The sequence below is a fragment of the Girardinichthys multiradiatus genome, chromosome 11, assembly GCF_021462225.1.
Source record: "Girardinichthys multiradiatus isolate DD_20200921_A chromosome 11, DD_fGirMul_XY1, whole genome shotgun sequence".
Taxonomy (NCBI): Eukaryota; Metazoa; Chordata; class Actinopteri; order Cyprinodontiformes; family Goodeidae; genus Girardinichthys; species Girardinichthys multiradiatus.
The window spans coordinates 45,352,287-45,378,158 of record NC_061804.1 but is presented as its reverse complement, the minus strand read 5'-3'; the positions used below and the strand labels follow the sequence as shown (position 1 = coordinate 45,378,158).

General features: G+C 41.3%; 1 protein-coding gene across 2 annotated transcripts; it reads left to right on the top strand.

Moving 5' to 3' along the window:
• The first annotated feature begins 2,952 nt into the window (after nucleotides 1–2,952).
• Nucleotides 2,953–21,029, top strand: zgc:171929 (uncharacterized protein LOC100124596 homolog). 2 transcript variants are annotated; one of them, XM_047379733.1, is made up of 4 exons: nucleotides 2,953–3,254; nucleotides 3,361–3,581; nucleotides 8,793–8,982; nucleotides 20,485–21,029. In XM_047379733.1, the coding sequence occupies exons 1-4, from the start codon at nucleotides 3,155–3,157 to the stop codon at nucleotides 20,805–20,807; spliced, it is 834 nt and encodes a 277-aa protein (XP_047235689.1). In that variant the 5' UTR covers nucleotides 2,953–3,154; the 3' UTR covers nucleotides 20,808–21,029. The 2 variants fall into 2 exon arrangements, with proteins under 2 accessions (XP_047235689.1, XP_047235690.1); XM_047379734.1 differs by having other exon boundaries at nucleotides 3,134–3,250.
• The last annotated feature ends 4,843 nt before the right edge of the window (nucleotides 21,030–25,872 follow it).

The following is a 25,872-nucleotide window of genomic DNA, read 5'->3' as shown; positions in this document are numbered from 1 at the left end:
AAAAGAGAAAATTTCCAGTGAGCGGCAGTTCTGTGGGCCCAAATGCCTTGTTGATGCCAGTGTTCAGAAGAGAATGGCCAGACTGGTTCGAGCTGATAGAAAGGCAAAAGTAACTCAAATAACGACTTGTTACAACCAAGGCATGCAGAAGATCATCTCTGAATGCACAACAAGTCGAACCTAGAGGCGGATGGGTTACAGCAGCAGAAAACCTCACAGGGGGCCACTCCTGTCAGCTAAGAACAGGAAACTGAGCCTACAATCCGCACAGGCTCACCAAAATAGAAGACAATAGAAGATTGGAAAAACGTTGCCTGGTCTGATGAGTCTCGATTTCTGCTGCGACATTCGGACTGTAGGGTCAGAATTTGGCATCAACAACATGAAAGCATGAACCCATCCTGCCTTGTATCAAAGATTCAGGCTGGTGGTGGTGGTGTAATGGACACTTTGGGCCCCTTAGTATCAAATGAGCATCGTATCAACGCCACAGCATACCTGAGTATTGTTGCTGACCATGTCCGTCCCTTTATGACCACAGTGTACCCATCTTCTGATGGTTACTTCCAGTAGGATAACCCGCCATGTCATAAAGCATAAATCATCTCAGACTGGTTTCTTGAACATAACAATGAGTTCACTCTACTCAAATGGCCTCTTCAGTCACCAGATCTCGATCCAATAGAGCACCTTTGGGATGTGGTGGAACAGGAGATTCACATCATGGATGTGCAGCCAACAAATCTGCTGCATCTGGGTGATGATATCATGTCAATATGTACCAGACTCTCTGAGGAATGGTTCCAGTACCTTGTTGAATCTATACCGCGAAGGATTAAGGCAGTTCTGAAAGCACAAGGGGTCCAACCCGGTACTAGCAAGGTGTACCTGATAAAGTGGCCGGTGAGTGTATATGTATGTATATACAGGTACATCCAAAAGAATTTGAATATTGCGTAAATGTGCAATATTTTTTGCCAGTCATATCAAAAGTGAAACTCATTTATTGTATAGAATAATTACAAATAGAATGATATATTGCTAGCTTATGTTTCTTTTAATTTTGATGATTATGGCTTACGGGCAAAGAAAATCCAACATTCAGTGTCTCAGTATATTTGAATACTGTGAAAAAGTTCATTATTGCACAATCATGGTGTTACACCCTAATCAGCTAATTAACTCAAAACACCTGCAAAGGTTTCCCGAGCCTTTATTTTAGTTTTTTTTACATTGTCCTGTTGGGCCACAGAAGGAAGCATCGAAGGAAGGCCACCACAGCATGCAAAGGACTGGGCACCAACCCCACCAACCCTACACCCAAATCACGAAGGAGCAAAGCCACATCCCAATCAACAACGCACACTGCCCGGCCAAGACCCCCCAGAGTAAGCCAAAAAAGAAAGGTCATTGCTGAAGAAGCTGGTTGTTCACAGAGTTCTCTATCAAAGCATATTAACATAAAATTGAGTGGAAGGAAGAAGCGTGGTAGGAATAGGTGCATGAGCTGCAGGGAGAACAGCAACCTTGAGAGGATTTTCAAGTGAAATCCATTCAAGAATTTGGGGGAGCTTCTCAAGGAGTGGACTGAAGCTGAAGTCGATGCATCAAGAGCAACACAGGCAGATAAATTGTAGACATGGGCTACAAATGTTGCATTCCTCATGTCAAGCAATTCCTGAACCAGAGACAATGTCAGAAGCGTCTTACCTGGGCTAAAGAGAAAAGGAACTGGACTGTTGCTCAATGGTCCAAAGTCCTGTTTTCAGGTGAAAGTAAGTTCAGCATTTTATTTGGAAATCAAGGTCCCAGAGTTTGGAGGAAGAGCAGAGAGGCACAGAATCCACGATGCTTGATGTCCAGTGTGAAATTTCCACAGTCAGTGATTGTTTGGGGTACCTTGTCATCTGTCAGCTGTTGTTGGTCCACTGTGTTTTCTGAAGTCCACAGTCAATGCAGCCATCTACCAGGAAATTATAGTGCACTTCATGGTTACCTCTACTGTCAAGCTGTATGGAGATGCTAATTTTATTTTCCAGCAGAACTTGGCACCTGTCCATACTGCCAAAGGTACCAATTGAACTGGTCATTGAACCAGCTGGTTCAAGACCATGGTGTTCCTGTTCTCGGTTGGCCAGCAAACTCGTCTGACCTGAACCCCATAGAAAATATATGGACTGTTGTCAAGAGGAAGATGATATACACCCGACCCAACAAGGTAGATGACCCGAATGCAGCTATCAAAGCAATCTGGGCTTCCATTTCACCTAAGCATTGCCACAGGCTGATCACCTCTATGCCACGCTGCATTGATACAGTAGCTTGTGCAAGAGGAGGCCTAACCAAGTATTGAGTGCATAAAAGAGTGCATAGAAATGGGCATACTTTTCAGAAGCCTGACATTTGTGCTTTAAACATCATTTTTGATTGGTCTAATGTAATATAATTTTCTGAAACACTGAATGATTGGTTTTTGTTACCTGTATGCCATACTCATTGAAATTACAAGGAACAAAATAAATCTTTTACTCTGTGAGCGATGATTATATATAATACTATTTTGGGATGTACATGTATATGTATATATATATATATATATATAATTTATTTGTGTGTGTGTGAGTTGGAGTGTGTTTTGGAGGTATATCCACTAGAAAATTCTGATTTACCTGTCAGTTAAGATTGTGGCTTCACTGTGTTTGCTCCTGTTACTTAGACCGTGCCCTTGCTCTGAAACCAGGGCTTAGTCCAGAACATGTATTTGCATGTCAAAAGCTACTTGAATGAGAATGTCCCCGGATACTCAGTACCTGACATGCAAATCAATTGGAGGACCGGTTAAAATGGTGGATATGCACAGTCATCACAGGTGTATGACTGTCCAAACGGCAAGTCTCCTCCAACAACCATCCACACCCACCACTGCCATTCTCTCTCCACCACTCTCTCCGGAGAGTATGCAAATTTTCCCTGTGATTTCACTGGATGTTTCACTTGCTGATTGTCTATAAAACTGTTGTTGTGAGGGGGGACATATATATTGGTGAGTAACAGATATCATCAGCTGTTCCAGTTTCCATCAGTGTGCCAATTCATCAAGAAAGAAAGAAAGAAAGAAAGAAAGAAAGAAAAAAAGAAAGAAATAAAGAAAGAAATGCCAAGATCCTTCCTTGTGAAGAAAAAACGCAGTACATGCGGTGCATGGCAATGGAAAGAACTGGAAGAACATCATTGGAAAGAGGACAACACTGTAGGTAAGATGCATAAACTTTTTATTCAGATTTACCACGGTATACATCTACCCTTGCTCAGCTGTTTAATTTAATTTCCTGTTAAATTTTTTCCTGTTTATTTTTCCAGTGAGAGAAAATGCTATGGAAAAGATGATATTCAGTCATGACATCCAACAGCCTCACACCGCAAATCGGCTAGAACAGATTGCAGGAGGTGGAACAACAGTGGGAGTTATTCTCCCAGTATCTTCGACAGGATCAGGGGAACAAAGGTCAAAATCCAGAAGCTGGTCAAAAACGGGCCCCTTCTGTTTTCCAGCTGCATTGGCTTCCATCAGCAGAGCAAAGGTATAGTCAGTCATGTTTTTTAAACTGACGTTTTTACCTTTACTGTGTTAAGAGTACTATCCTAACTAGCATCAAATGAAATGAAGCTGTTTTATAGGAAAAAATGTCAACACACATGTAGAGGGAAATAAATTAAACTATGTCTAACAAAAAAGTTTTTTTCATTTTAGGCCTGTCTATGTCAAATGTTTTTGCATGGTGGGTTGTCGGTTCGAACCCCAGCTCCCAGCTTCGTCTCAGTCGTGTCCTTGGGCGACACTTTGCCACCTTGCCTGCTGATGGTGGTCAGAGGGCCCTTAATTTACCATTAAGTTAAGTTTGCATGGTGTAGCATGTTTAACTCCCTTTACAAGCTTTGAAACCACACAGTCTACTGGGCTTGATACTTAGGGTTCCAAGGTGTGTCTCGGAAATATCACCCGTTGACAAAAGGCAGAATGGGTCCTTGCATTCATGTTGTTTACATAAAAATGTTTACCCTACTATCTGAAGGTCCAATTTTGGTGGGGCTGTGTGAATTCTAGCTTTAGTTTTCTATTCTTAGCTGAGAGAAGTGGCACCTTTCTACTACTGTAGATTATCTGCTTCATATGTCAACGTGTTGTGTATTTTGAGATGGTACTCCACATATCTATTTGAACTACTGGTGTCTCCCTCTCATTCCAAACCACTGTGTTCATTCTGTTCTGACCTCTGACATCGTCAAGGCATTTTTGTCCACACAAATGCTGACTGGACATTTTCTCTAAACCGAGAAATGGTTGTGAGTAGAAATCCCAGTAGATCTGCAGTTTTTAAAATAGTCAGACAGCTCGTCTGGCACCAACAACCATGCCACGTTCAAGGTCTCTTTAATCATTTTTTTCTCGCAACTCATTTTGGACGCTTACTTGCATGAAGGTGCTACTGTGTGAATTGAACAGGTGTAGCTACTGATCTGGCCATTGAAAATGTTGTACTGTGTCTGCCCACAGGCACAGTTTTATCTAGTATACTGTATATACTTGTTTAGTCCTAGTTTTAAATAAAGACAAAAATGTATAATTTAAATTTAAAAATGTATAATTTTTAAAACCAAAGTTTGTTTGTAGTTCTTCAGAATTACTCTTCTGAACTAGTAAATTTTATCATGAGAAAAGAATCTTCTAAAATAGTTGTTTAATGTTCTCTTAACACATTGAATAATGGTAAAATTTTAATGTGTCAGAATGAATAAATGAAAAAGCTCAGTCACATTAAATACACTAGCAGTTTGTTGCTTTACTTCTTACGAAGAGCTAACTTCATTTAACCACATTAACTGATCAAACCTCATTTCATGTAAATTAAAGAGCCTGTGTTGTTATTTACATATGATATTCAGAGGAAAACGGGTGAAAGGTTTTCCTCTCTTGCGCTCCCCTGCTCATGCCTGGAAGCTGGACAATTCTCATACAAAGTACATGCAAAATCAGTATAAAGGCACGTTTCAGAGTTAGCTTTCGTCTTTGAGGGTTAAGGGTTCAGTCTTATATTGTTACATAACTTTAAAGCATGTAGGGAAGAGATCCATTTCACAAGGACACAAGGATTCCCAGCACGATGACTGTGTAGAAGTCCGATTGGCAGCACGCCTACTGGAAACACTTTTTAGCTTTAGTTCAATGCAACTAGCAAAATAAAAATACTACAAACCCACAATGCACCAGCTAAACTTTTGCTTTCAGCACATGTTTAACATAGCTGGAAAGATAAAAAGTGTCCGATTTGGGCTCAGAAATGATAATTGGACAAATTCCACATATCATTTATGAAACAGTAATTATACAAATAAGTTGTCTTTAAATCTGGGAGTAGGAAACCATTGGCATTTACATACCAAGCCCCTGTTTTTAAAAAAATGTGATGGCCTCTACAACAGAATATGCAACATGGCTCGGCTAAGTTGTGGTTGAGGTGAAAACACACCCTCCATTTCTGCTACCTGTGCGACCCCTTCTCTTTTCCAATGGTTATAATCAGTCTGATAGAAAAAGGTACCCCCAATCCTTGTTGGTTTTAGTATAACAATGGCCACCAGTGGAATCTAGATGGACAACCTTTATCAGTTTATTATTTGATTTAGTACCTCTACACAGCCCATTCTAAAATGGCCATCTCTAACACTCAGTAGTTCAGTCTAACCTCCTGAACAACCCTACACCATTCCAAACCCTTTGTGAAGTGCATTGACATGACATGCGTTGTGAATTGGTGCTATATAAATAAAACTGAATTGAACTGAATTGAATTGGATATACAAAAGATGAGAACTGCTGGACTCAGTCACAGCTGTCTAAATGTGTACACTTCCCCTGACTGTTACATTTATGCAGTCCTTAGTAATTCAGCTTTTGTAACCTTTATGCAATTGATGACTCATCCAAGCATGTGTGAAAGCTTCTAATAGGACACTTACACTTTTTCTGCCTTGTAAGACTCACTATAATTGATGTTATTAGTGCTCAAATTTTAGGGGAAGCTTCCTCAAAGTTTTCATCTAAACAGCGGAAAGAGGTTGGCACAACTGCAAACCCATGTCAACGCTGAATGAGCTGCAGAAATTTACAGCAAGCTAGGATAATGTGTGGATAGGAGAGCTGTGACTCATGCAACAAATCTGGCTTTCACAAAAGAGAAGAAAAAAAAGGAACACTTTTAAAGGAAAACCATAACAGATTCTGTTTTAATTTTGTCACTAGAAAATAACCATGTTCACACCACTAGTGGAGAAGTTTAGATGAAATGATTGTCTCTTCATATTGTAGAATGGCCCTGCCAAAGTCCAGACCAAAATCCAAGTGAGATTCTTGGAAGATTTGAAAAATTACTGGTCACAGACACTATAACAAATCTGACTTAGCTTGAGCTGTTTTGCAAAAGATTAAAGGGGAAAACTTTCTGTTTCCATTGGTGTAAAGATGAATACAATTTTATTCGAATTTCATTTAAGAAGTTTGAAAACCAGGTATTAACATGATTAACAAGAGGGAATGAATAAGATGCTGTCCTGATTCATCTGTGTTTGAGTTTCTTGTTTGTTTCTCTGCACTACCCTGTTTATGTTCTCTAGTTAGAGTTATTTCAGTTTGTTCATGGTAGATTAGTTTTTGGCTTCATTCATGCGTTTTTGATATTTCTGTTATTTCCCTGGACTACTCAGTGTTCTCACACACCTGTGTTAATCAGCCCCCCATCTTTCAGTTGCTCTGCATTTTCCTTTCCAATAGCTGCTCCACATCTCATCTGATTAGCCCTTCTAGTTCATTGGTCATTTCCTACACAACCTCTGTATTTATACTCTCTTTTTCATTTTTCCCCACTGTTGACAACCTGCTCTACAGGTCCTTCTCAAAATATTAGCATATTGTGATAAAGTTCATTATTTTCCATAATGTCATGATGAAAATTTAACATTCATATATTTTAGATTCATTGCACACTAACTGAAATATTTCAGGTCTTTTATTGTCTTAATATGGATGATTTTGGCATACAGCTCATGAAAACCCAAAATTCCTATCTCACAAAATTAGCATATCATTAAAAGGGTCTCTAAACGATCTATGAACCTAATCATCTGAATCAACGAGTTAACTCTATACACCTGCAAAAGATTCCTGAGGCCTTTAAAACTCCCAGCATGGTTTATCACTCAAAACCCCAATCATGGGTAAGACTGCCGACCTGACTGCTGTCCAGAAGGCCACTATTGACACCCTCAAGCAAGAGGGTAAGACACAGAAAGAAATTTCTGAACGAATAGGCTGTTCCCAGAGTGCTGTATCAAGGCACCTCAGTGGGAAGTCTGTGGGAAGGAAAAAGTGTGGCAGAAAACGCTGCACAATGAAAAGAGGTGACCGGACCCTGAGGAAGATTGTGGAGAAGGGTCGATTCCAGACCTTGGGGGACCTGCGGAAGCAGTGGACTGAGTCTGGAGTAGAAACATCCAGAGCCACCGTGCACAGGCGTGTGCAGGAAATGGGCTACAGGTGCCGCATTCCCCAGGTACAGCCACGTTTGAACTAGAAACAGCGGCAGAAGCGCCTGACCTGGGCTACAGAGAAGCAGCACTGGACTGTTGCTCAGTGGTCCAAAGTACTTTTTTCGGATGAAAGCAAATTCTGCATGTCATTCGGAAATCAAGATGCCAGAGTCTGGAGGAAGACTGGGGAGAAGGAAATGCCAAAATGCCAGAAGTCCAGTGTCAAGTACCCACAGTCAGTGATGGTCTGGGGTGCCGTGTCAGCTGCTGGTGTTGGTCCACTGTGTTTTATCAAGGGCAGGGTCAATGCAGCTAGCTATCAGGAGATTTTGGAGCACTTCATGTTTCCATCTGCTGAAAAGCTTTATGGAGATGAAGATTTCATTTTTCAGCACGACTTGGCACCTGCTCACAGTGCCAAAACCACTGGTAAATGGTTTACTGACCATGGTATCACTGGGCTCAATTGGCCTGCCAACTCTCCTGACCTGAACCCCATAGAGAATCTGTGGGATATTGTGAAGAGAACGTTGAGAGACTCAAGACCCAACACTCTGGATGAGCTAAAGGCCGCCATCGAAGCATCCTGGGCCTCCTTAAGACCTCAGCAGTGCCACAGGCTGATTGCCTCCATGCCACGCCACATTGAAGCAGTCATTTCTGCCAAAGGATTCCCGACCAAGTATTGAGTGCATAACTGTACATGATTATTTGAAGGTTGACGTTTTTTGTATTAAAAACACTTTTCTTTTATTGGTCGGATGAAATATGCTAATTTTGTGAGATAGGAATTTTGGGTTTTCATGAGCTGTATGCCACAATCATCCGTATTAAGACAATAAAAGACCTGAAATATTTCAGTTAGTGTGCAATGAATCTAAAATATATGAATGTTAAATTTTCATCATAACATTATGGAAAATAATGAACTTTATCACAATATGCTAATATTTTGAGAAGGACCTGTATGTCCATCGCCTTGATTTCCCTGTTTTCCACGTACTCCATGTCTGTAACCATGCCTGTGTTCTATGTTCTGCTGTTTCCTGTAGGTTTACCAGTTTAGTTGTGTCATTATTAAAAACTTCACTCACCATGCAGCTCCCACGCTCCTGCTTTGACGTTGGTTCTCAGTTCAACATGACAGATGCAATTTTATGCCTTCAAATTCTGCAGTCACCATTGTTAAATAAATGTTTCTCTTCCAGGCTCGTCCTCGCAGTACACCTGTTTCTGGGGATTTTGGGTGCTCATTATGCCACAAAATCTTCCCCCTGCAGCGCATGTTGACACGCCACCTCAAGTGCCACAGTGTTGTAAAGAGACACCCCTGTCGATTCTGTGGCAAAGGATTCAATGACACTTTTGACCTCAAGAGGCACATGCGAACACACACAGGTTAGAAATGTAAACTGCATCTACAAAAATTACTTATGTAGTCTTTACACAGAATGTTGATGAGAAAATATATAGGAATGTAAAAACAAAATTGTTCACAGTATGGTTAATACCATGGTGTTCGGGCCACAGTTTCAAATAATTATGGAACACATGACCAAGAGATGAAAAAATAACATGACAAGTTTAAAATAGGGAATGTCTTGTATTTAAACATCAAAATTTTGCATTGGCTAGTTTTAATTTTTTGATGAATTCAGTGATGAAGCCTAAACAAATGCTTGTTATTTATTTTTGCTTCACTTCATACACCGTTGGTTTCCTAGCTTCAGGCTTTGGTGGGAATGATAAATGAGCTACCTTCCACTACAAGTACATCTCAAAATTTGAATATTGTGAAAAAGTTCCATATTTTTAGGTTATTCATTGCAAAAAGTGAAACTTCTATATTATATACATTCATCACACTTGAAACATGAATCACGGCTTGAAAGCTGTGACAGAGGCAACAAACGATCTCGCACTGAGCTGGTGACGAGCAGCTGTTTAAATAGGAGCAGCCCAGTGCAGGTGAAGGCAATGAGTAATCAGCACAGTCAAGGTAGAGCTGAAGGGTTGGAATCATGACACAGGGTGGAAATTTTTAAGCCTTCATTTCTTGAAATATTGATGATTATGGCTTAGAAATAATGAAAACCCAAAACTCAGTCTTCGAAAATTAGAATTTTGTGAAAAGGTTCAATATTGGAAACTCATGTCACAGTCTAATCAGCTAACCCAACTCAAAACACCTGCAAAGGTAACCTGAGCCTCTAAATTGTCTCTCAATCTGGGTCAGTAGGCTACACGATCATGGGGAAGACTGCTGACTGGACAGATGTCCAGAAGACAGTCATTGACACCCTCCTCAAGGGGGGTAAGCCAAAAAAGATCATTGCCTAAGAAGCTGGTTGTTCCCAGAGGGCTGTACTGAAACTTTGGTGGAAGGAAAAGGTGTGGAAGAAAAGGGTGCACCAGAAACAGGGATACAAGGAATAGCCGTAGCCCTGGAGGGACTGTCAACCAGACTCTGTTCAAGAATTTCATGTGAAGCTCCCCTCACATGGTGTGGAGTGAGACTGGAGACAGCACATCACGTGCCACTACAAACAGATAAATATTACACATTGGCTACAAATATTGCATTCCGCATTTTTAAGCGACTCTTGAACCAGAGACTGGACTGTGGCTCTGTGGTCAAAAGTACTCGTACTCGTTGTCTTCTGCTTTAAACGGGACCAGGTCGCAGGGGCAGGAGACTCAGCAGAGACATCCACACGTCCCTCTCTCTAGACGCCTCCTCCAGCATAGTCCCTCCAGCATCCCCTGGGCCTCCTTCCGGTGGGACGTGCCTGGAACACCTGCCGAGGAAGGCGTCCAAGAGGCATCCAGTATACATGCCCGAGCCACCTCAACTGGTTCCTCTCCATGTGGAGGAGCAGTGACTCTACTCCGAGCCCCTCCCAGATGGCCGATCTCCTCACCCTATCTCTAAGGGAGTGCCAGGCCACGCTACGGAGGAATCTCATTTCAGCCGTTTGTATCCGGGATCTTGTTCTTTTGGTCATGACCCAAAGTTCATGGCCATAGGTGAAGGTAGGAACGTAGACCGACCGGTAAATCGAGAGCTTTGCTTTTTGGCTCAGCTCTCTCTTCACCACAGTGGACCAGCACAGTGCCCCCATTACTGCGGCAGCTGCACTGATCTGTCTGTTGATCTCCTGCCCCATTCTTCCCTCACTCGTGAACAAGACCGCAAGATACTTAAACTCCTCCACTTGAGGCAGGAACTCCCCTCCTAAGGAAGACAAGCAACAACCTCAGGAGGACAAGCAACCCTTTTCCGGTTGAGAACCATGGCCTCGGACTTGGAGGAGCTGATCTTCATCCCAGCCACTTCACACTCGGCTGCGAATCTGCAAAAAAAAAGACAAAAACCACTGGTCCCCAAACCAGACCCCCTCCAGCCCTTGGCTGCGCCTAGAATTCCTGTCCATAAACGGGACCGGTAACAAAGGGCAGCCCTGCCGGAGTCCAACATGCACCGGGAACAGGTCCGACAATGCGGACCAAACTCCTGCTCCGCTTGTACAGAGACAGGATGGCCCCTAATAAAGTGCCCCCAATTCCATTCTCCTGGAGCACCCCCCACAGGGCACCACGAGGGACACAGTCGAATGCCTTCTCCAGGCCCACAAAACACATGTGGACCAGTTGGGTAAACTCCCGTGAACCCTCGAGCATCCTGTAGAGGTTATAGAGCTGGTCCAGTGTTCCACGGCAGGGCCGAAAACCACACTGCTTCCCCTGAAGCCGAGGTTCGACTATCAGCTGGAATCTCCTCTCCAATACCCTGGCGTAGGCCTTACCAGGGAGGCTGAGGAGTGTGATCCCCCTATAGTTGGAACCCACCCTCCAGTCACCCTTCTTATGAAGGGGGACCACCACCCCATGGTGTCCCCGACCACCATGCAATGTTGAAGAGGCGTGTCAACCATGACAGCCCTAAAACATCCAAAGACTTTAGGTATCTCATTCACCCCCGAAGCCCTGCTTGGGGTCCCCAGCCTCTGTTTCCACCAGGAAATGCGCGATGGCAGGAGTGAGGAGATCCTCAAAGTATTCCTACCACCGCATGTTAATGTCCCCAGTCGAGGTCAGCAGCCTTCCACACCCACTGTAAACAGTGTTGGCGAAGCACTGCTTTCCCCTCCTGAGGCGCAGGACGGTTTGCCAGAATCACTTCGAGGCCAACAGATGGTCCTTCTCCATGGCCTCATCGAATTCCTCCCAGGCCTGAGTTTTTGCCTCCACCACAGCCCAGGCTGCGGCACGCTTGGCGTCACGGTACCCGTCAGCAGCTTCTGGAGTCCCACAAGCCAACCATAGCCAATAGGAATCCTTCTTCAGGTTGACAGCGTTCCTTACTACAGGTGTCCACCACCGGGTTTGGGGATTGCGACAGGCACCCTCTCATCCACTGGGGTAAACAACACAAGACGGCTGAGCTTGGGGGCAACAAGCAAACCCACGCCAGCCTGCCGCCTCTCCCTGTGGGCCACTTCAGAGTAGAAGAGAGTCCAGCCCCTCTTGAGGAGATGGGTTCCAGAGCCCATGCTGTGCATAGAGGCGAGCCCGACTATTTCTAGTCGGTATCTCTCGACCTCCCATACAAGCTCAGGCTCCTTCCCCTCCAGCGAGGTGACATTCCACGTCCCTAGAGCACAGCCTAAGCGTTCAGGGATCAGGCAACCGAGGTCTCCACCTTTGTCTGCCGCCCAATCCTCCTTGCACCGGTCCCTCACCGTTCCCCCTGCAGGTGGTGGGCCCACTGGGGGATGGCCTCGTGTCTCTCATTCGGGCTTGGCGCAGCCGGGTCCCTTGAGGATCAACCCAGCCACCAGGCGCTCTTCGACGAGTCCCGACCCCAGGCCTGGCTCCAGGGTGGGACCCCGGCTCCGCCATACCGGGCGATGTCACGTGCCTTGATGTTTTGGTCCTCATGAGGGTGTCTTGAACCGCTCTTTGTCTGACCCATCACCTAGAGCCTGTTTGCCATAGGAGACCCTACCAGGGGCATTTAAGCCCCAGACAACATAACCTCTGGGATCATTCAAGGACTTAAACCCCTCCACCACATTAAGGTTGCGGTTCAAGGAGGGGGTGGTCAAAAGTAAAGTTTGCATTTCATTTGGAAATCAATGTCCCAGAATCTGGAGGATGAGTGGAGAGGCACAGAATCCATGTTAATTGAAGTCCAGTGTAACATTTTCACAGTCAGTGATGATATCATGTCATCTGCTGGTAGTGATCCACTGTGTTTTCTGTTTACAGTCTACAGTCAACACAGCCATCTACCAAGAAAGTTTAGAGCTTCCTTCTGCTGACAAGCTTAATGGAGATGCTGATTTCATTTTCCAGCAGGACTTAGTATCAACCCACACTGCCAAAGGTACCAAAAGGTGGTTCAATGACCATGGTGTTACTTTGCTTGACTGACCAGCAAACTGACCTGACCTGAACTGAACCCCATTGAAAATCTATGGAGTTCAGGTCAAGAGGAAGATAAAAGACATCAGACCCAACAATACAGATGACCTGTTTTGGTAAACAGTATAGAAACCCTAAATGAAACTAGGCAAACTGCATTTAACTGCCATACCTCGAAGCCGATTCAAAAAAGTGAAACAACTATGCAATAGAAGATGGCTGTTTATTGAGCAAAATACTTACTTAAAAACATGAAATACAAGACACAAAACAAAAAAGGAATCTGAATTATAAAGATTTGAAGACTGTGAGATACAAAAGTCTGTGATGGATTAGTTTATGGTGTACCCTACCTATTGACCATTAACTGCCGGAAATGAAGCACCAGCCCCAACACCTAAATGAAATAAATTTTATTCAGTGTATCACTTCTCACTTATCCTATAAATGTATGTAAAGATAAATTAATAACACACTGACTAGTAGCATTTTTTTCGTTTTCTCGAAATTTGCTGCCATGTTTTGTTTTTATAAACAATATAATTGGTTATTTGTCTTAACCATAAGGGAGAACCTCCTGCTGCTCCGCCTTAACACAGTGCACATGCATATAAATAAATTAGAATATTATTTAAAATTATTTATTTAAAAATTAAAAGATTACACAGAGTACACTTAACAGGATTTACAGCCCAGAAATGTCAACTTACATATTCACCACCCTTAACAAGAAGGATAAGCCACATAAGGACTTTGCTAAAGACATTGTCTGATCCAAGTTTATAAAGTTTATGAATGGAAAGTTAATTTGATGGAAAAAGTGTGTTACAAACAGGTACACAAGCAACAGGGATAACTGCACTCTTTAGACTATTGTTTTCCAAAGACAATACCAGAGTTTGTGGAAGATTCAGAAGGTGTGATTGCACCTGGAATAAGTGATTTAATAGCCACCACACAAAGATGTATCCAGAACAAGTGCTACAACTGTCACATTCCTGTGTTAAGCTACTTCTGAACCAAAGACAACTTCAGAAATGTTGTGCCAGGACAATGGAGAAAAAGGACTACATTGTTGCACAGTAAGTAAGTACATTTTGCATTTAATTTGAAAAATCGTGTCCAGGGTCTGAAGGAAGAGTGGAGAGGCACAGAGTTCTGGTTACTTGAGATTCAGAGTCACGTTTTCACAGTCAGTGATGTTTTGGTGAGCCATGCCATCTGATGCTGTTAGTCCACTGTGTTTTATAAAGTTTAGTGCCAGCACATTTTCCACACGGAAATGCTAAAGCAGAACAAAAATTACAACATCAGTGACAGGAAACATTTAGGAATTTATCAGTCCTTTGGAAGAAATGAGGCTTGAGGGAGCATAGCAACCATGTATTGTTTGGACAGATCACAAAAACCTGTTGTACAGCCAAAAGACTGAATCCATCCCACACCAGTTTGGCTTTATTCAACTTTGCCCTGACTTACATTCCCGGTTCTTGTAATGTCAGGCCTGATGCTCTCTCCTGTCAGCACTCAGCAAACAATGATTCCCAGAACTTTTAAAGTATTTTGTCATCTAAAATCAATACTGTTGAAAGATCAGAACCGCAACTAAATCCAGATAACAATTCCTCAAACCGTCTTTTTGTCCCTGAAACTGTCTGGCCACAGATTCTTCACCTGGGTCACACTACCCATATTATCTGTCATCCTGGGGTTACTCAAACACTGGCTTTTCTAAAACAAAGGTTCTGCTGGCCCAGTACATCTGCTGATGTTAAGTCTTATATCTTTGCCTACCCGGAGTGTGACCGGTTCAAATAACTTTCCAAATCCACAACTTCCTATCCTGTCACATCTCTTGTCTCACATAACTTTCATCATTAATTTCCCTGTTTCCCAAGGTAATTTAGCAATACTCAAAATAGCAGACATATTTTCCAAGTTTGCATGTTTCATTTTTATTCCCTTCAACAAGCTACCCTCCGCCAGAGGCAACAGACCTTCTTGTGGTTACATCAACACATCAACACATTATCCCTGTTCATAATGTTTCTAACCATGGACCTCAGTTCACTTCACATTTCTGGAAGGCTTTCTGTACAGGCCTGTCGCCCAGCTGAAGCCCGTCTTAAGGCTGCCACCCACAAACCAATGGCCAGGCAGAAAGGACCAACTAGGCACTTGAAGACTTACCTTGTCCAACCCGTTCTCCTGGAGCTCCTTCTTACCATGGGTTATGCTAACAACACCCTAGAAAATGGCCCGTCTCCTTTCTTTTGTTCTCTAGGACACCAGCCACCACTGTTTACATCTCAAGAGCTGGAGTTGGCAGTACAGTCCATTAAGGATCACATGAGAAGATGCCTCCAAATCTGGAGGCAAGCCAGAGCCTCCCTTTTCCAGGCTTCCAAGAGAATGCAGCATTATGGTAGCCACCATCATTCCCGAGCTCCACAGTACAAGTTAGAAGAAAAGGTTTTGCTATGCGCTAAGGATCTTCCTTTAAGAGTGGAATCTAAGAAACTTTCTCCACATTTTCTTGATCCATATCACATCAAAGCCATTGATAACCCCTGTGCTGTTCATATCAACCTCAGTCTCTCAGGATACATCCCATGTTACATGTATCCCAGATCAGACAACTTAAATTGAGCCTGCTATACCCATCCCCCACCTCTAAGTAAGGGTGACCTGCATATTCTGTGAAGCCATCTACTGGATGTTTACCATTAAAGATGTGGATTCCTGCAACTTGTACACTGGGAAAGATGTGGACCTGAAGAATACTTGTGGGTTCCATGTTGCCAGATCTTGGACCCTGGCTTGGTCATGACTTTTACCTATAGAATCCTGCAGCTGTCATCATAGAGTCACTTTATAGTGGTCATCAGCTGCATAGGCAGCATCTCTTTCATTTCCATTGCCCCATTTAACTACAAAACAAGTGCCTGATGTTCTGGAGAAGTGGACATCTGAGTCTAACTTTTTGTCACCTATATGAATCCCATCTCTACAGCAACCCTTTCACCAGATCTTTCACAGTTAATGCTCCTTTTGAGCAATTACTAGGTATATTTTAAGTGAATATATCTAACACTTCCTTCTGTTTCCAGATCTTTGCAAATGGACAAATCCTGGACACTGCTGCAGCAACTCTCCCTGGACTTTTTTACAACACTCAGGATCTGGACAATAGAAAACCTGCAAAACCACAGATACCCATCCAAAGACCCAAAATTTCCCCCCATCACAAGATTTGTAATAAAACACATGAACTGCATCTGAGTCTTGGTCTGCTTTTGGATCCACTAGACTCAACTTTGACAGATGCACACATAGAATGTGTAATGTCAAAGTGCACAGTCCTAATTCACATCATCAGGGAATAATATTATGACAGTAAAATGAAATTAGTCACCATTAAGCAATTTTTGATGCTGCACAACTGAAGCAAAATCCGAAAGTCAACTCCATTCTTGTTGGATCCAGAGTGAACTCACAAATTGCAGTGGACCTGGTGAATTGACAAAACCAGCAGACTCAACTAACATATCTCTAAATAGGAACATAAATGTTGTTCAACTGAACAAAACAGCACCAAATATAACAACGTTTTCTTGTGAAAGTATATACTGTCAATATCCACTAACATAGCATAGTATCCCACTGATATGAACGTTTTCAGTTTAAGGTCTTTTAAATTGTTAAAGTCAGCTAAAGCAGACAGCTTATGCCTGACTTTAGCTTCCATCCCTCAGACTTTATTTGTTAATTTAACTCAGTTCAGTTAATTTACATATTGCTAATTCACCACAAACTTTTTATCGAGGCACAACAAAGCAAACAGATAAGTTAAGGGTTTGAAATATATGGTTACTTCAGTCCAATCATATAGTGACTACAAAGTCAGTTACATACATTCTCCGATCCCTCACCCTCAATAAGCAACACTAAAAAGTTGATTACCAGTGCTTATACACAAAAGCTTAGGAACAATGTGAGATTCTGCTTTCTGGAGCGGATCACAATGATGTGAACTCATCTAGGACCCTAAAACTGCCCGGAGAACCGTGGCAGGGTTACATTTGCCAGTAACTGCATCGTTTATCTGGACCCAGGATTGGTTTGCTTGCATTGTGACTGCATGCCGGGCCAGTGTACCAAAATCAAGAAGAGAGATTGTAAAATAAGAGCAGTGCATTTGAAAGTTTGAAACTGTCTTGTAGGGCTATGTGAAGTAGTGAAGTGGTGCAGGCTAATAACGGGACTTATGGCTCTTTGAAGGGAACCAAATGTTTAGGATCCATTCACTTCAAAGAGCCATTAAAATGATTCATTTTATGAAAATGTACATATTTCAAAGAACAAGCAATTGTACCCCTAATATGTTGTTAAATATATTGATTTTAGGAAACTCTAGCATGTGTGGGTGAAATCTACAACAAAAGCTAAATCATCTGTATTAAGTGAGATTAATATTTTTATTTAAAAGGTGCAAAATAGAACCACAGTATGTTCATGCAGAAACTTTTTTTTACGTATATATTTTCCATAAAATTAAGTATAAAATATAAAAATATAAATTAATCATGTAGTTCTTAACTACAAGTGTTGTGCGCATTAATAGCATTTTAATGCTATTAATGCTATACTACCACTTATTGTGTCATCTTCAAGCAAGGAGGACACTGTGACCATCCTCCTTCTCTCTCCTGTTGGACGCAGCCCAAGTCGCATGCCAGTCACCATGACAAGTTACGAAAACAGTGAACAATGAGTAAGCGCTCTGTATGCTTGTACCTACCCTCTTTCGCCTTTTGTATTTAATCACCTAAGTTATACAACATAATTTAAAATTTTATGAAATTGAAAAAGTACCATTATAAGCAAGCATCGTAGTAAAAAACGAAGAACTTCCCTCACTTTGACTCTAGCTCTGTCATTTAAGGTAAAGAGCTGTTCAAAAGAATCAATTCGTCCGTGAATGTTACATCACTAGTGCAGACACATACTACATTTGAACACAGCAACAGAAACCCAGATGAGACGGATTTTCTTCTTTGTGCTTTTTTTCTTATCGATCAGCACAATACTGCCTCTGAAACAATCTGTTGCAACTGAATGACTTTGTTTGGTCCGGTCTATAAAATCTCTGTGAAAGCAAACTGGGTGAACTGAAGGTGTGAATTTTCTCACTTGTACCAATCCGTAGACCATTCCTGGACTGGAGCAGTGTGAATGATTGTGATTATGAGACATCTTTCTGGTACAGGAAAGGAAACTATAATTGATAACTTCTCAGAGCATTCCATCTATCCACTGTCTTTCGTTTACCTGATATTGGATTGCAGGGGTAACAGGTCTAGGAGGGAAACCTAGATAACCCTCAATGTTTCCATTCTAGGGGAACCTAAGGTGTTCCCAGGCCTAAAAGGATATATGGTTCCTCCCGAGGGTCTCCTCCCAGTGGCACGTCTTCAAAGCATATAATCAGGATCCCCAAGAGGGATCCTGATTATATGCTTGACCAACCTCAACTATTTCCTTTTGATGCAGAGGGGGAGCAGTTCTACATTGAGCTCCCTACAGATGACATAGCTCCTCACGTTATCTCTGAGGCTTAGTTTGGCCAAACTACAGAGGAAGTTAGTGTGTGAATCTATAATCTAATTTTTTTTGGTTGTCATCCATCCCAGAACAGATTCATCAAGGGCTTTGCTTTTAGGCTTAGCTTTTTTTTTCACCACAACAGAGAGTCAAAGTGCACACATTACTGCAGATGAAGCCCTGATCCATCTGCTCAACTCACACTGCATCCTACCATCAATAGTGAACAAGACACTAAGATACTTAAACTACTCCACTTCACAGAAACTCACTTCAAAAAATTCCAATAACTCTTTAACACTTCAAAAATGCATTGATGCAGTAATTTAAGCAAAAACAACCCCAACCATGTATTGAGTGGATGTATTTTATAGTTTGTGAATATACTTTTGAGTGGACTGACATTTCTGTTTTAAAAATCTAGTTTTATTTGTTTATAACAATCAAAGTTGACATTTTCATTAGTTGTAAGCCATAATCATAAAAATTAACAAAACAAAGATTTTACATTAATAATAAGTTGAATAAAGAATCTATATAGAAGTTTAATTATTTTGAATTTAATCACTGGCTTTATACGCTTTAATTATATTCTAAGTGAGGTGTATCCAAGCCCAGTCCTCAACTTAATCATCTTAATCAAATGAATGCCTTGTTTCCAGACTTCCGCAAAGCTGAATAACATGTGATGAGGGAATATGATTATTTGATTCAGGTGTGTTGGAGAAGGGACACATCTAAAAGTTGCAGGTCAGTAGCTCTTGAGGACTGGACCTGGGTACCCCTGTTCTAATTTATTGAGATGCATCTTTAGTGTTTGTTACATTTCAGTTTTTTTCCAATCGTTGCCAAGATAAATTACATTATTTTGAACTTTTTTGATTATGGATTTTTGCAGGAGTCGTGCATAGGCTAATCTAACCTGAGGTTACCAGCTACGTTTGTGCACTTGTTATGTACATGCTGCTGAAATTGCATGAAAAGGAGGATCTGTGTCAAAATAATTCACTAAACAAATAGCATTTCAAATCCATTTTGTTAATCCAGTTTGCCCAAATTATGCAAGCCTTTAGCACAGTATCAGACCGTATTATGTAAATTGCAGGTAGCACAAATTGTTTTAGATTCAGAAAGACTAGATCTGTTTGCACAATGCAAATTGCATTGAAAAAGTAAAAATGTTGAAAGCAGTGAGATGGCCTTGTTTTAAATGTAGACTACAAACCTTATGATTGTGGAATATTCCAACAGATCCTTTACATGCAGAGGTTAGTAAACCGACTGAACTCACCCTGAAGTCACCCTTACAAATCTCTATTCTCATCAGCTGTTGTAGCATTCCACAATAGAAAACAAAAGACACCTTTTCTACCAATTGAATTTTAAGGTCAAGAAAATATGTTTTAAAAGTCTTATCACAGCATGTTTTTAATGGATTAGATGGTACAGTCCTCTATCATAAGAAATTAAGTCACTGATTACTATGTTTACAGTAATCTGTTAAAGGGATCAATCATTGTAGTTTCTGCTATAAACTGGAGCATGCATTCAAAAACCTCAAAGTCAGGAGGAGAATTCTTTCATGACCTCACTGAGTACCAAACTGCTCTATTTTCAATTTAAACTTTCTTGAAATGCTCATCAGTTTGGTTTTGAGTTGAACAACAACCAAATTGTAACTTTTATCTTTAGTGTAATAATAAAAATACTAATAACAATAATAAATGTGTATTCGGATTATATGTTGATTTTGATGCTTAGTTGAATGGAAAAGGTATAATTCGTTAAACCAATAAAGACATTTTTAATCAATATATCAACCCCAACATGCAATAAAAAAACTGTATTTTTTTCTCTTCCTCCTTGCAGGTATACGCCCCTACAAATGTGAGCTGTGTGAGAAAGCTTTTACACAACGCTGCTCTCTGGAGTCCCATATGAGAAAGATTCATGGTGTTCACCAGCACTATGCCTACCGGCAGAGACGTTCTAAGATCTTTGTGTGTGAGGACTGTGGTTATACCTCAAGTCGACCTGATGACTACTTCCTTCATGTGAGGCAACATCATCCAACCAGTCCTGCACTTCGCCGGTATTATCGCCGACATGCCCATGAGAACAGCACACTTCCATCAGCAAATTCTAAACTCAACCCCTATCTTTTGTACTCAGCCCCAACGTACTATATGTAGAGCTCATTCTACATCTTAAGTCAAGTGAAATCTGATATCTGACCTGCATTTATTAGAGGGTTATTCACAGCCCATTGAGAAATGCTTTTTTTAATTAAATATTTTTTGTGCAACATTTAGATAATTTATTTCCTAGTAAAATATATTCTATGTCAACAATCATGTTATACTTTGGGTGAATATTTGCAGTCAAGAAATTAAAAAAAAGATGCTGGAGAGTAATCAGTTATTTTTTACTTATTTATACATCTCTTTCTTGTGCAAATAGCATTTGGAAATAAACTAAACATTGTCCTCTTCTGCTTGACAATCTAAACTTTAGAGTAAAAAAGCATTAGAACATTTTATTGAGTAGGACCAGACAAGTGTTGAAATTCAAATAGAATGTTGGGTGAGGTGTAGATTAATGGTGTAGAGTAAATAACATATTTTAATACTGAGACTGATAATATTTTTGATGCATAAATGCACTGATCAAAACAAATTAAAGGAACACCTTTTAATCACATTAACAACAGGTGCACTAAAGGGGCAAAAATAAGACAACTCCAAAAACACGAATGGTTTTCCAGGTAGAGGCCACAGACATTTTTTCACTCTTCATTTTTGTGACTGCGTGTCAGTAGTTTTGCATTTGACCAGGGTTAATGCCACTGCTGGTAGCATGCGGCAATACTTGGACCCTACAGAGGTTGCAAAGACCAGCACAGTCCCCAATACAATTGACTGGCACCTACTCTCCCCTGACCTAAATCCAATAGAACATCTCTGGAACATCATGTTTAGGTCAATTTGACGCCACCAGGTTGCATCTCAGACTGCCCAGGAGCTTAGTGATGCCATGGTGAAGATCTGGGAAGAGATAGCCCAGGACACCATTCGTCATCTCATAAGGAGCATGTTCTAAAGTTCTCAGGCATGCATACAAGCACATGGGGGCCTTCCAATTCAATTCAAATTCAATTCAAAAATACTTTATTAATCCCAAAGGGAAATTAAATGTTGTTCTAGCTCATTATGTAGGTTTTTTCAAACAGCTGTTGTAGATTCTGATTGCTGTGGGCAGGAAGGATCTCCTGTAGCGCTCTATCTTACAGCACATCTGAAGAAGCCTCTGACTGAAGACACTGTTTTTGTAGGACAGTCCCATGAAGAGGATGCTCAGGGTTCTGCATAATGTTCATTATTTTATGAAGAATCCTTCTTTGCACAATGATCTCCAGAAGAGTCCCCAGAACAGAGCCAGCTTTCTTTATGGGCTTGTTGAGCTTTTTTAAGTCCCTGGCTCTGATGCTGCTTCTCCAGCAGATAATGGCAGAAGAGATCACACTCTCCACAACAGACTTATAGAAGATATGCAGCATCTTGCTGCAAACACTGAAGGTCCTAAGCTTCCTCAAGAATTACAGTCTGTTCTGTCCCTTCTTGTAGATGGCTTCACAGTTGCATCTCCACTCCAGTCTGTTTTCCAGGTGAACACCGAGGTATTTATACTCTCTCACCACGTCCACCTCTTCTCCCATGATGGAAATAGTTTTTGACTTATTCCTGTTTCTCTTAAAATCTACAATCATCTCCTTTGTTTTATTCACATTCAAGATGAGATGATTGCTTCCACACCATGCCACAAAGCGGTCCACTACCTTCCTGTACTCATCTTCTTGTCCATCTCTGATCCACCCCACAACTCCAGAATCATCCGAGTATTTCTGCAGGTGACAGGGGTCTTGTACTGGAAGTCTGAGGTGTACAGAGTGAAAAGGAATGGTGAGAGTACAGTCCCCTGTGGTGCTCCTGTGCTGCTGACTACCTGGTTAGACACACAAACCTTTAGCCTCACAAACCGTGGTCTATTTGTCATGTAGTCTTTTATCCAGGAGATAGTTGAGGCCTCCACCTGAGTCTTCTGGAGTTTCTGACAAAGCAAATCAGGTTGAATTGTTTTAAATGCACTGGAGAAATCAAAGAATACGATTCTCACAGTGCCGCTGGCTTTGTCCAGATGACTGTGGGTTTGTTGAAGCAAGTGTATGATGGCATCTTCAACTCCAACTCCACAGCGATAAGCAAACTGAAGGGGGTCCTGATAGTTTATTGTTTGCTTATTTAGGTGGGCCAACAGGAGTCTCTCTAGGACCTTCATGATGTGGGATGTCAGGGCAATAGGTCTTTAGTCATTGAGGACTTCTTCATCCCTGACCACACATCTCTGATATTGTTTTGCTGGAGCTTGCTCTCCAGCTTCTTCTTGTACACCTCCTTGCTGTCTCTTATCTTGACTTTTAGTTTCTTCTGTATACTCCTCAATAATTTTCTGTCTCCCTCTCTGAAAGTTCTTTTTTTTCCTTGTTAGGCAGGTCCTTCAGGTCACTGGTGATGGTGGTGTTACCCACACAGAAGTTTATATAGTCGGTTACACAACTCAATCATGGCATTGATGTCCTCTCCATGTGGCTGGTACAGTGCGTCCCAGTCTGTAAAGCAAAGCAACCTCGCAGGGCTTCGTCAGCTTATATTTTGAGCAGAGAAAAACAAGATTATGACCTGATTTGCCTAGAGGAGGTCTTGCTGTAGAGATGTATAAGTCCTTGACATTTGCATAAAACAATTCCAACATTTTGTTTTCTCTGGTAGAGCAGCTGACAAACTGTTGGAAGTGTAGTAGAGTGAAACATGGTTAAAATCACCAGATATTGCCACAAACGCATTGGGGTGTTGTTTCTGTAGCTTAGCAACAACTAAGCTGATGGCATCACATGCAGTGTCAGCAACAGCAGAAGGTGGAACATATATTGTTGCCAAAATAACACTGGTGAACTGTCTGGGTAAATAATATGGACGGAAACTTACTCCTAACAGTTCAATGTCTAGACTGCAGAGATGACACTTCACAGTAACATGTCCTGGACGATACCATCTGTTGTTCACAAGTGATGCTAGACCACCTCCTTTACATTTGCCGCTCCTCTTTAAACAATCCAACTAAGTATCATTTGAGTTGCTGCAATGACATTTCAGCAACTCAGCCGACTAGCCTACCCATCAGTTTTTCGGTTTAAATTTCTCCGTGACCATTTCTCCGTGTTTAACTGTTACATTTGTGGGATGGACACTAGATACAGAAAATTTGTAATTACATGCAAGATTAGAATATAGTCAGATTTAAATTCTCTAAATATTTGTTACACGTTTATCTAATACTTACCGACTTCAGTTTGCATATAAACAAATGGTTAACAAATAAATAACATTTTTGTAACAATGTTGTAAAAGTAATATTTTATTGCTATTTTTATGTTCTTCAAGTTATTTATTGTCATTAAACATTTGCACAAGTTATCTGACTTATGTTCCTACAATTTCTTGTTTTCAATACTTAGAAAAATTAAATGTCAAAACTTTGGATTTGGGGGTTCACGGTGGCGCAGTTGGTAGCACTTGATGCCTTGCAGCAAGAAGGTCCTGGGTTCGATTCCTGGCCAGGGGTCTTTCTGCATGGAGTTTGCATGTTCTCCCCGTGCATGCGTGGGTTCTCACCGGGTACTCCGGCTTCCTCCCACAGTCCAAAGACATGCATGTTAGGTTAATTGGTCTTTCTAAACTTGCCCTTAGGTGTATGAATGAGTGTGTGCATGGTTGTTTGTGTGTTGTCCTGCAAGGGACTGGTGTCCTGTCGAGGGTGTACCCTGCCTCTCGCCCATAGACTGCTGGAGATAGGCACCAGCTTCCCTGCGACCCACTATGGAATAAGCGCTAGAAAATGACTGACTGACAGACTTTAGATTTATACAGTACATTTAATCGCTGGGGCACAAATAACTTTTAGTTATTATTTCACATAAAGTCCTGATTTGGGATTTCTCAAAAAGGCTAAGGTGTACAAAAATGTTAAGTTGGGGCTCAGTAGTAGAGCTGGCCATATCCAGAGGCTATCAGTACTCAATGCAGCTCTCCTGACCTCGACTCCAGGCCCTGGGCCATTTACTGCCTGTTTTCCCTCTTTTCTCCCTGCCCTGTTTCCTCACAGGTGACTGTCAAATAAATGTCATCGATGCCACATATTCTTCAAATAAAAACACTGTGTGAAAACATTTTGTTGCAGGGTTAGTCTAACCTGTTAATTTCACTTAAATTTATTGTATTAAAATAGGACTGTAGTAATGTATAGGGGGAAAAGGTTTTAAACGACAATCCTATAGAGTAACTTAGTGACAAACTAGCACTTTTATTTGGTGTAATACATTGCCTGGGGTCAGTAAATAGAGTGTAACCCAGGATTTACACTGCATCCGCTCCACTGCGAAGCCTGGAAGTGCCCCAAGAAGCATCCATAAGTCGTGCAATAAAAACCAATGATAAATGCGGAAGTAAGTCCTAAACAATTCAGTTGTGGAAGTTAAACCAGTTAAAACTACTTTTTGTTTCTTGCATCCAGATATTTTCATGTATTTTGTTCTACAATGGATGAATACACTGAATCCAGTAAAGCTTTATTTGTTGCTTAGTTTGGTGCATTTAAAGTTTAATGTTTGATTTAGAATACCTTTGTTAATATAGGCATATAACCCGGTATCCGATCAAATTGATCTAATGTAAACAATTGCTAGTATATACACTTATATATATATAAATATATGTGTGCATTCATCAATATAGCGAGGTCTAGTCTGTCTTTAGTTAATTATTTTGAAAATCTGGATGTTGTGCTTGTTCTGTTTCTTGTTGATGTGGTATAATTCATGGAGATTATATCCGGCCGTGCTCCAGGAAAATAGTGTAGTCAAATTGTGACGGATGGCCAGAGCAGATGCAGTGTAAATTGGGGTTAAGGCTGAGACCGCTGTGTTGTACTGCAGTGAAGTGTTTATGAGAAGAAAAAATAAAACCACAGTTTAGAAAGGATTATACTGTGTAATGATTAAGCAGCTACATTGCTAGGTATCCCACCAAACTGCTGCAAATCACCACTTTTCTAATTAAAAGGTCAAGCAAAAAATATCATTTCATAAGTCAGGGCACCCTAAAATACTACGAAAATCCATCCAGAACTCTGTTTTATGCCAGT

What these genes read in the sequence shown, in the direction of transcription:
- zgc:171929 (XM_047379733.1), top strand. Translation starts at nt 3,155, where the DNA reads ATGCCAAGATCCTTCCTTGTGAAGAAAAAACGCAGTACATGCGGTGCA. An exon ending in GAAAGAGGACAACACTGTAG is followed by an intron (nt 3,255 to 3,360) that starts GTAAGATGCATA and finishes TTATTTTTCCAG; the next exon opens with TGAGAGAAAATGCTATGGAA. An exon ending in CTTCCATCAGCAGAGCAAAG is followed by an intron (nt 3,582 to 8,792) that starts GTATAGTCAGTC and finishes TTTCTCTTCCAG; the next exon opens with GCTCGTCCTCGCAGTACACC.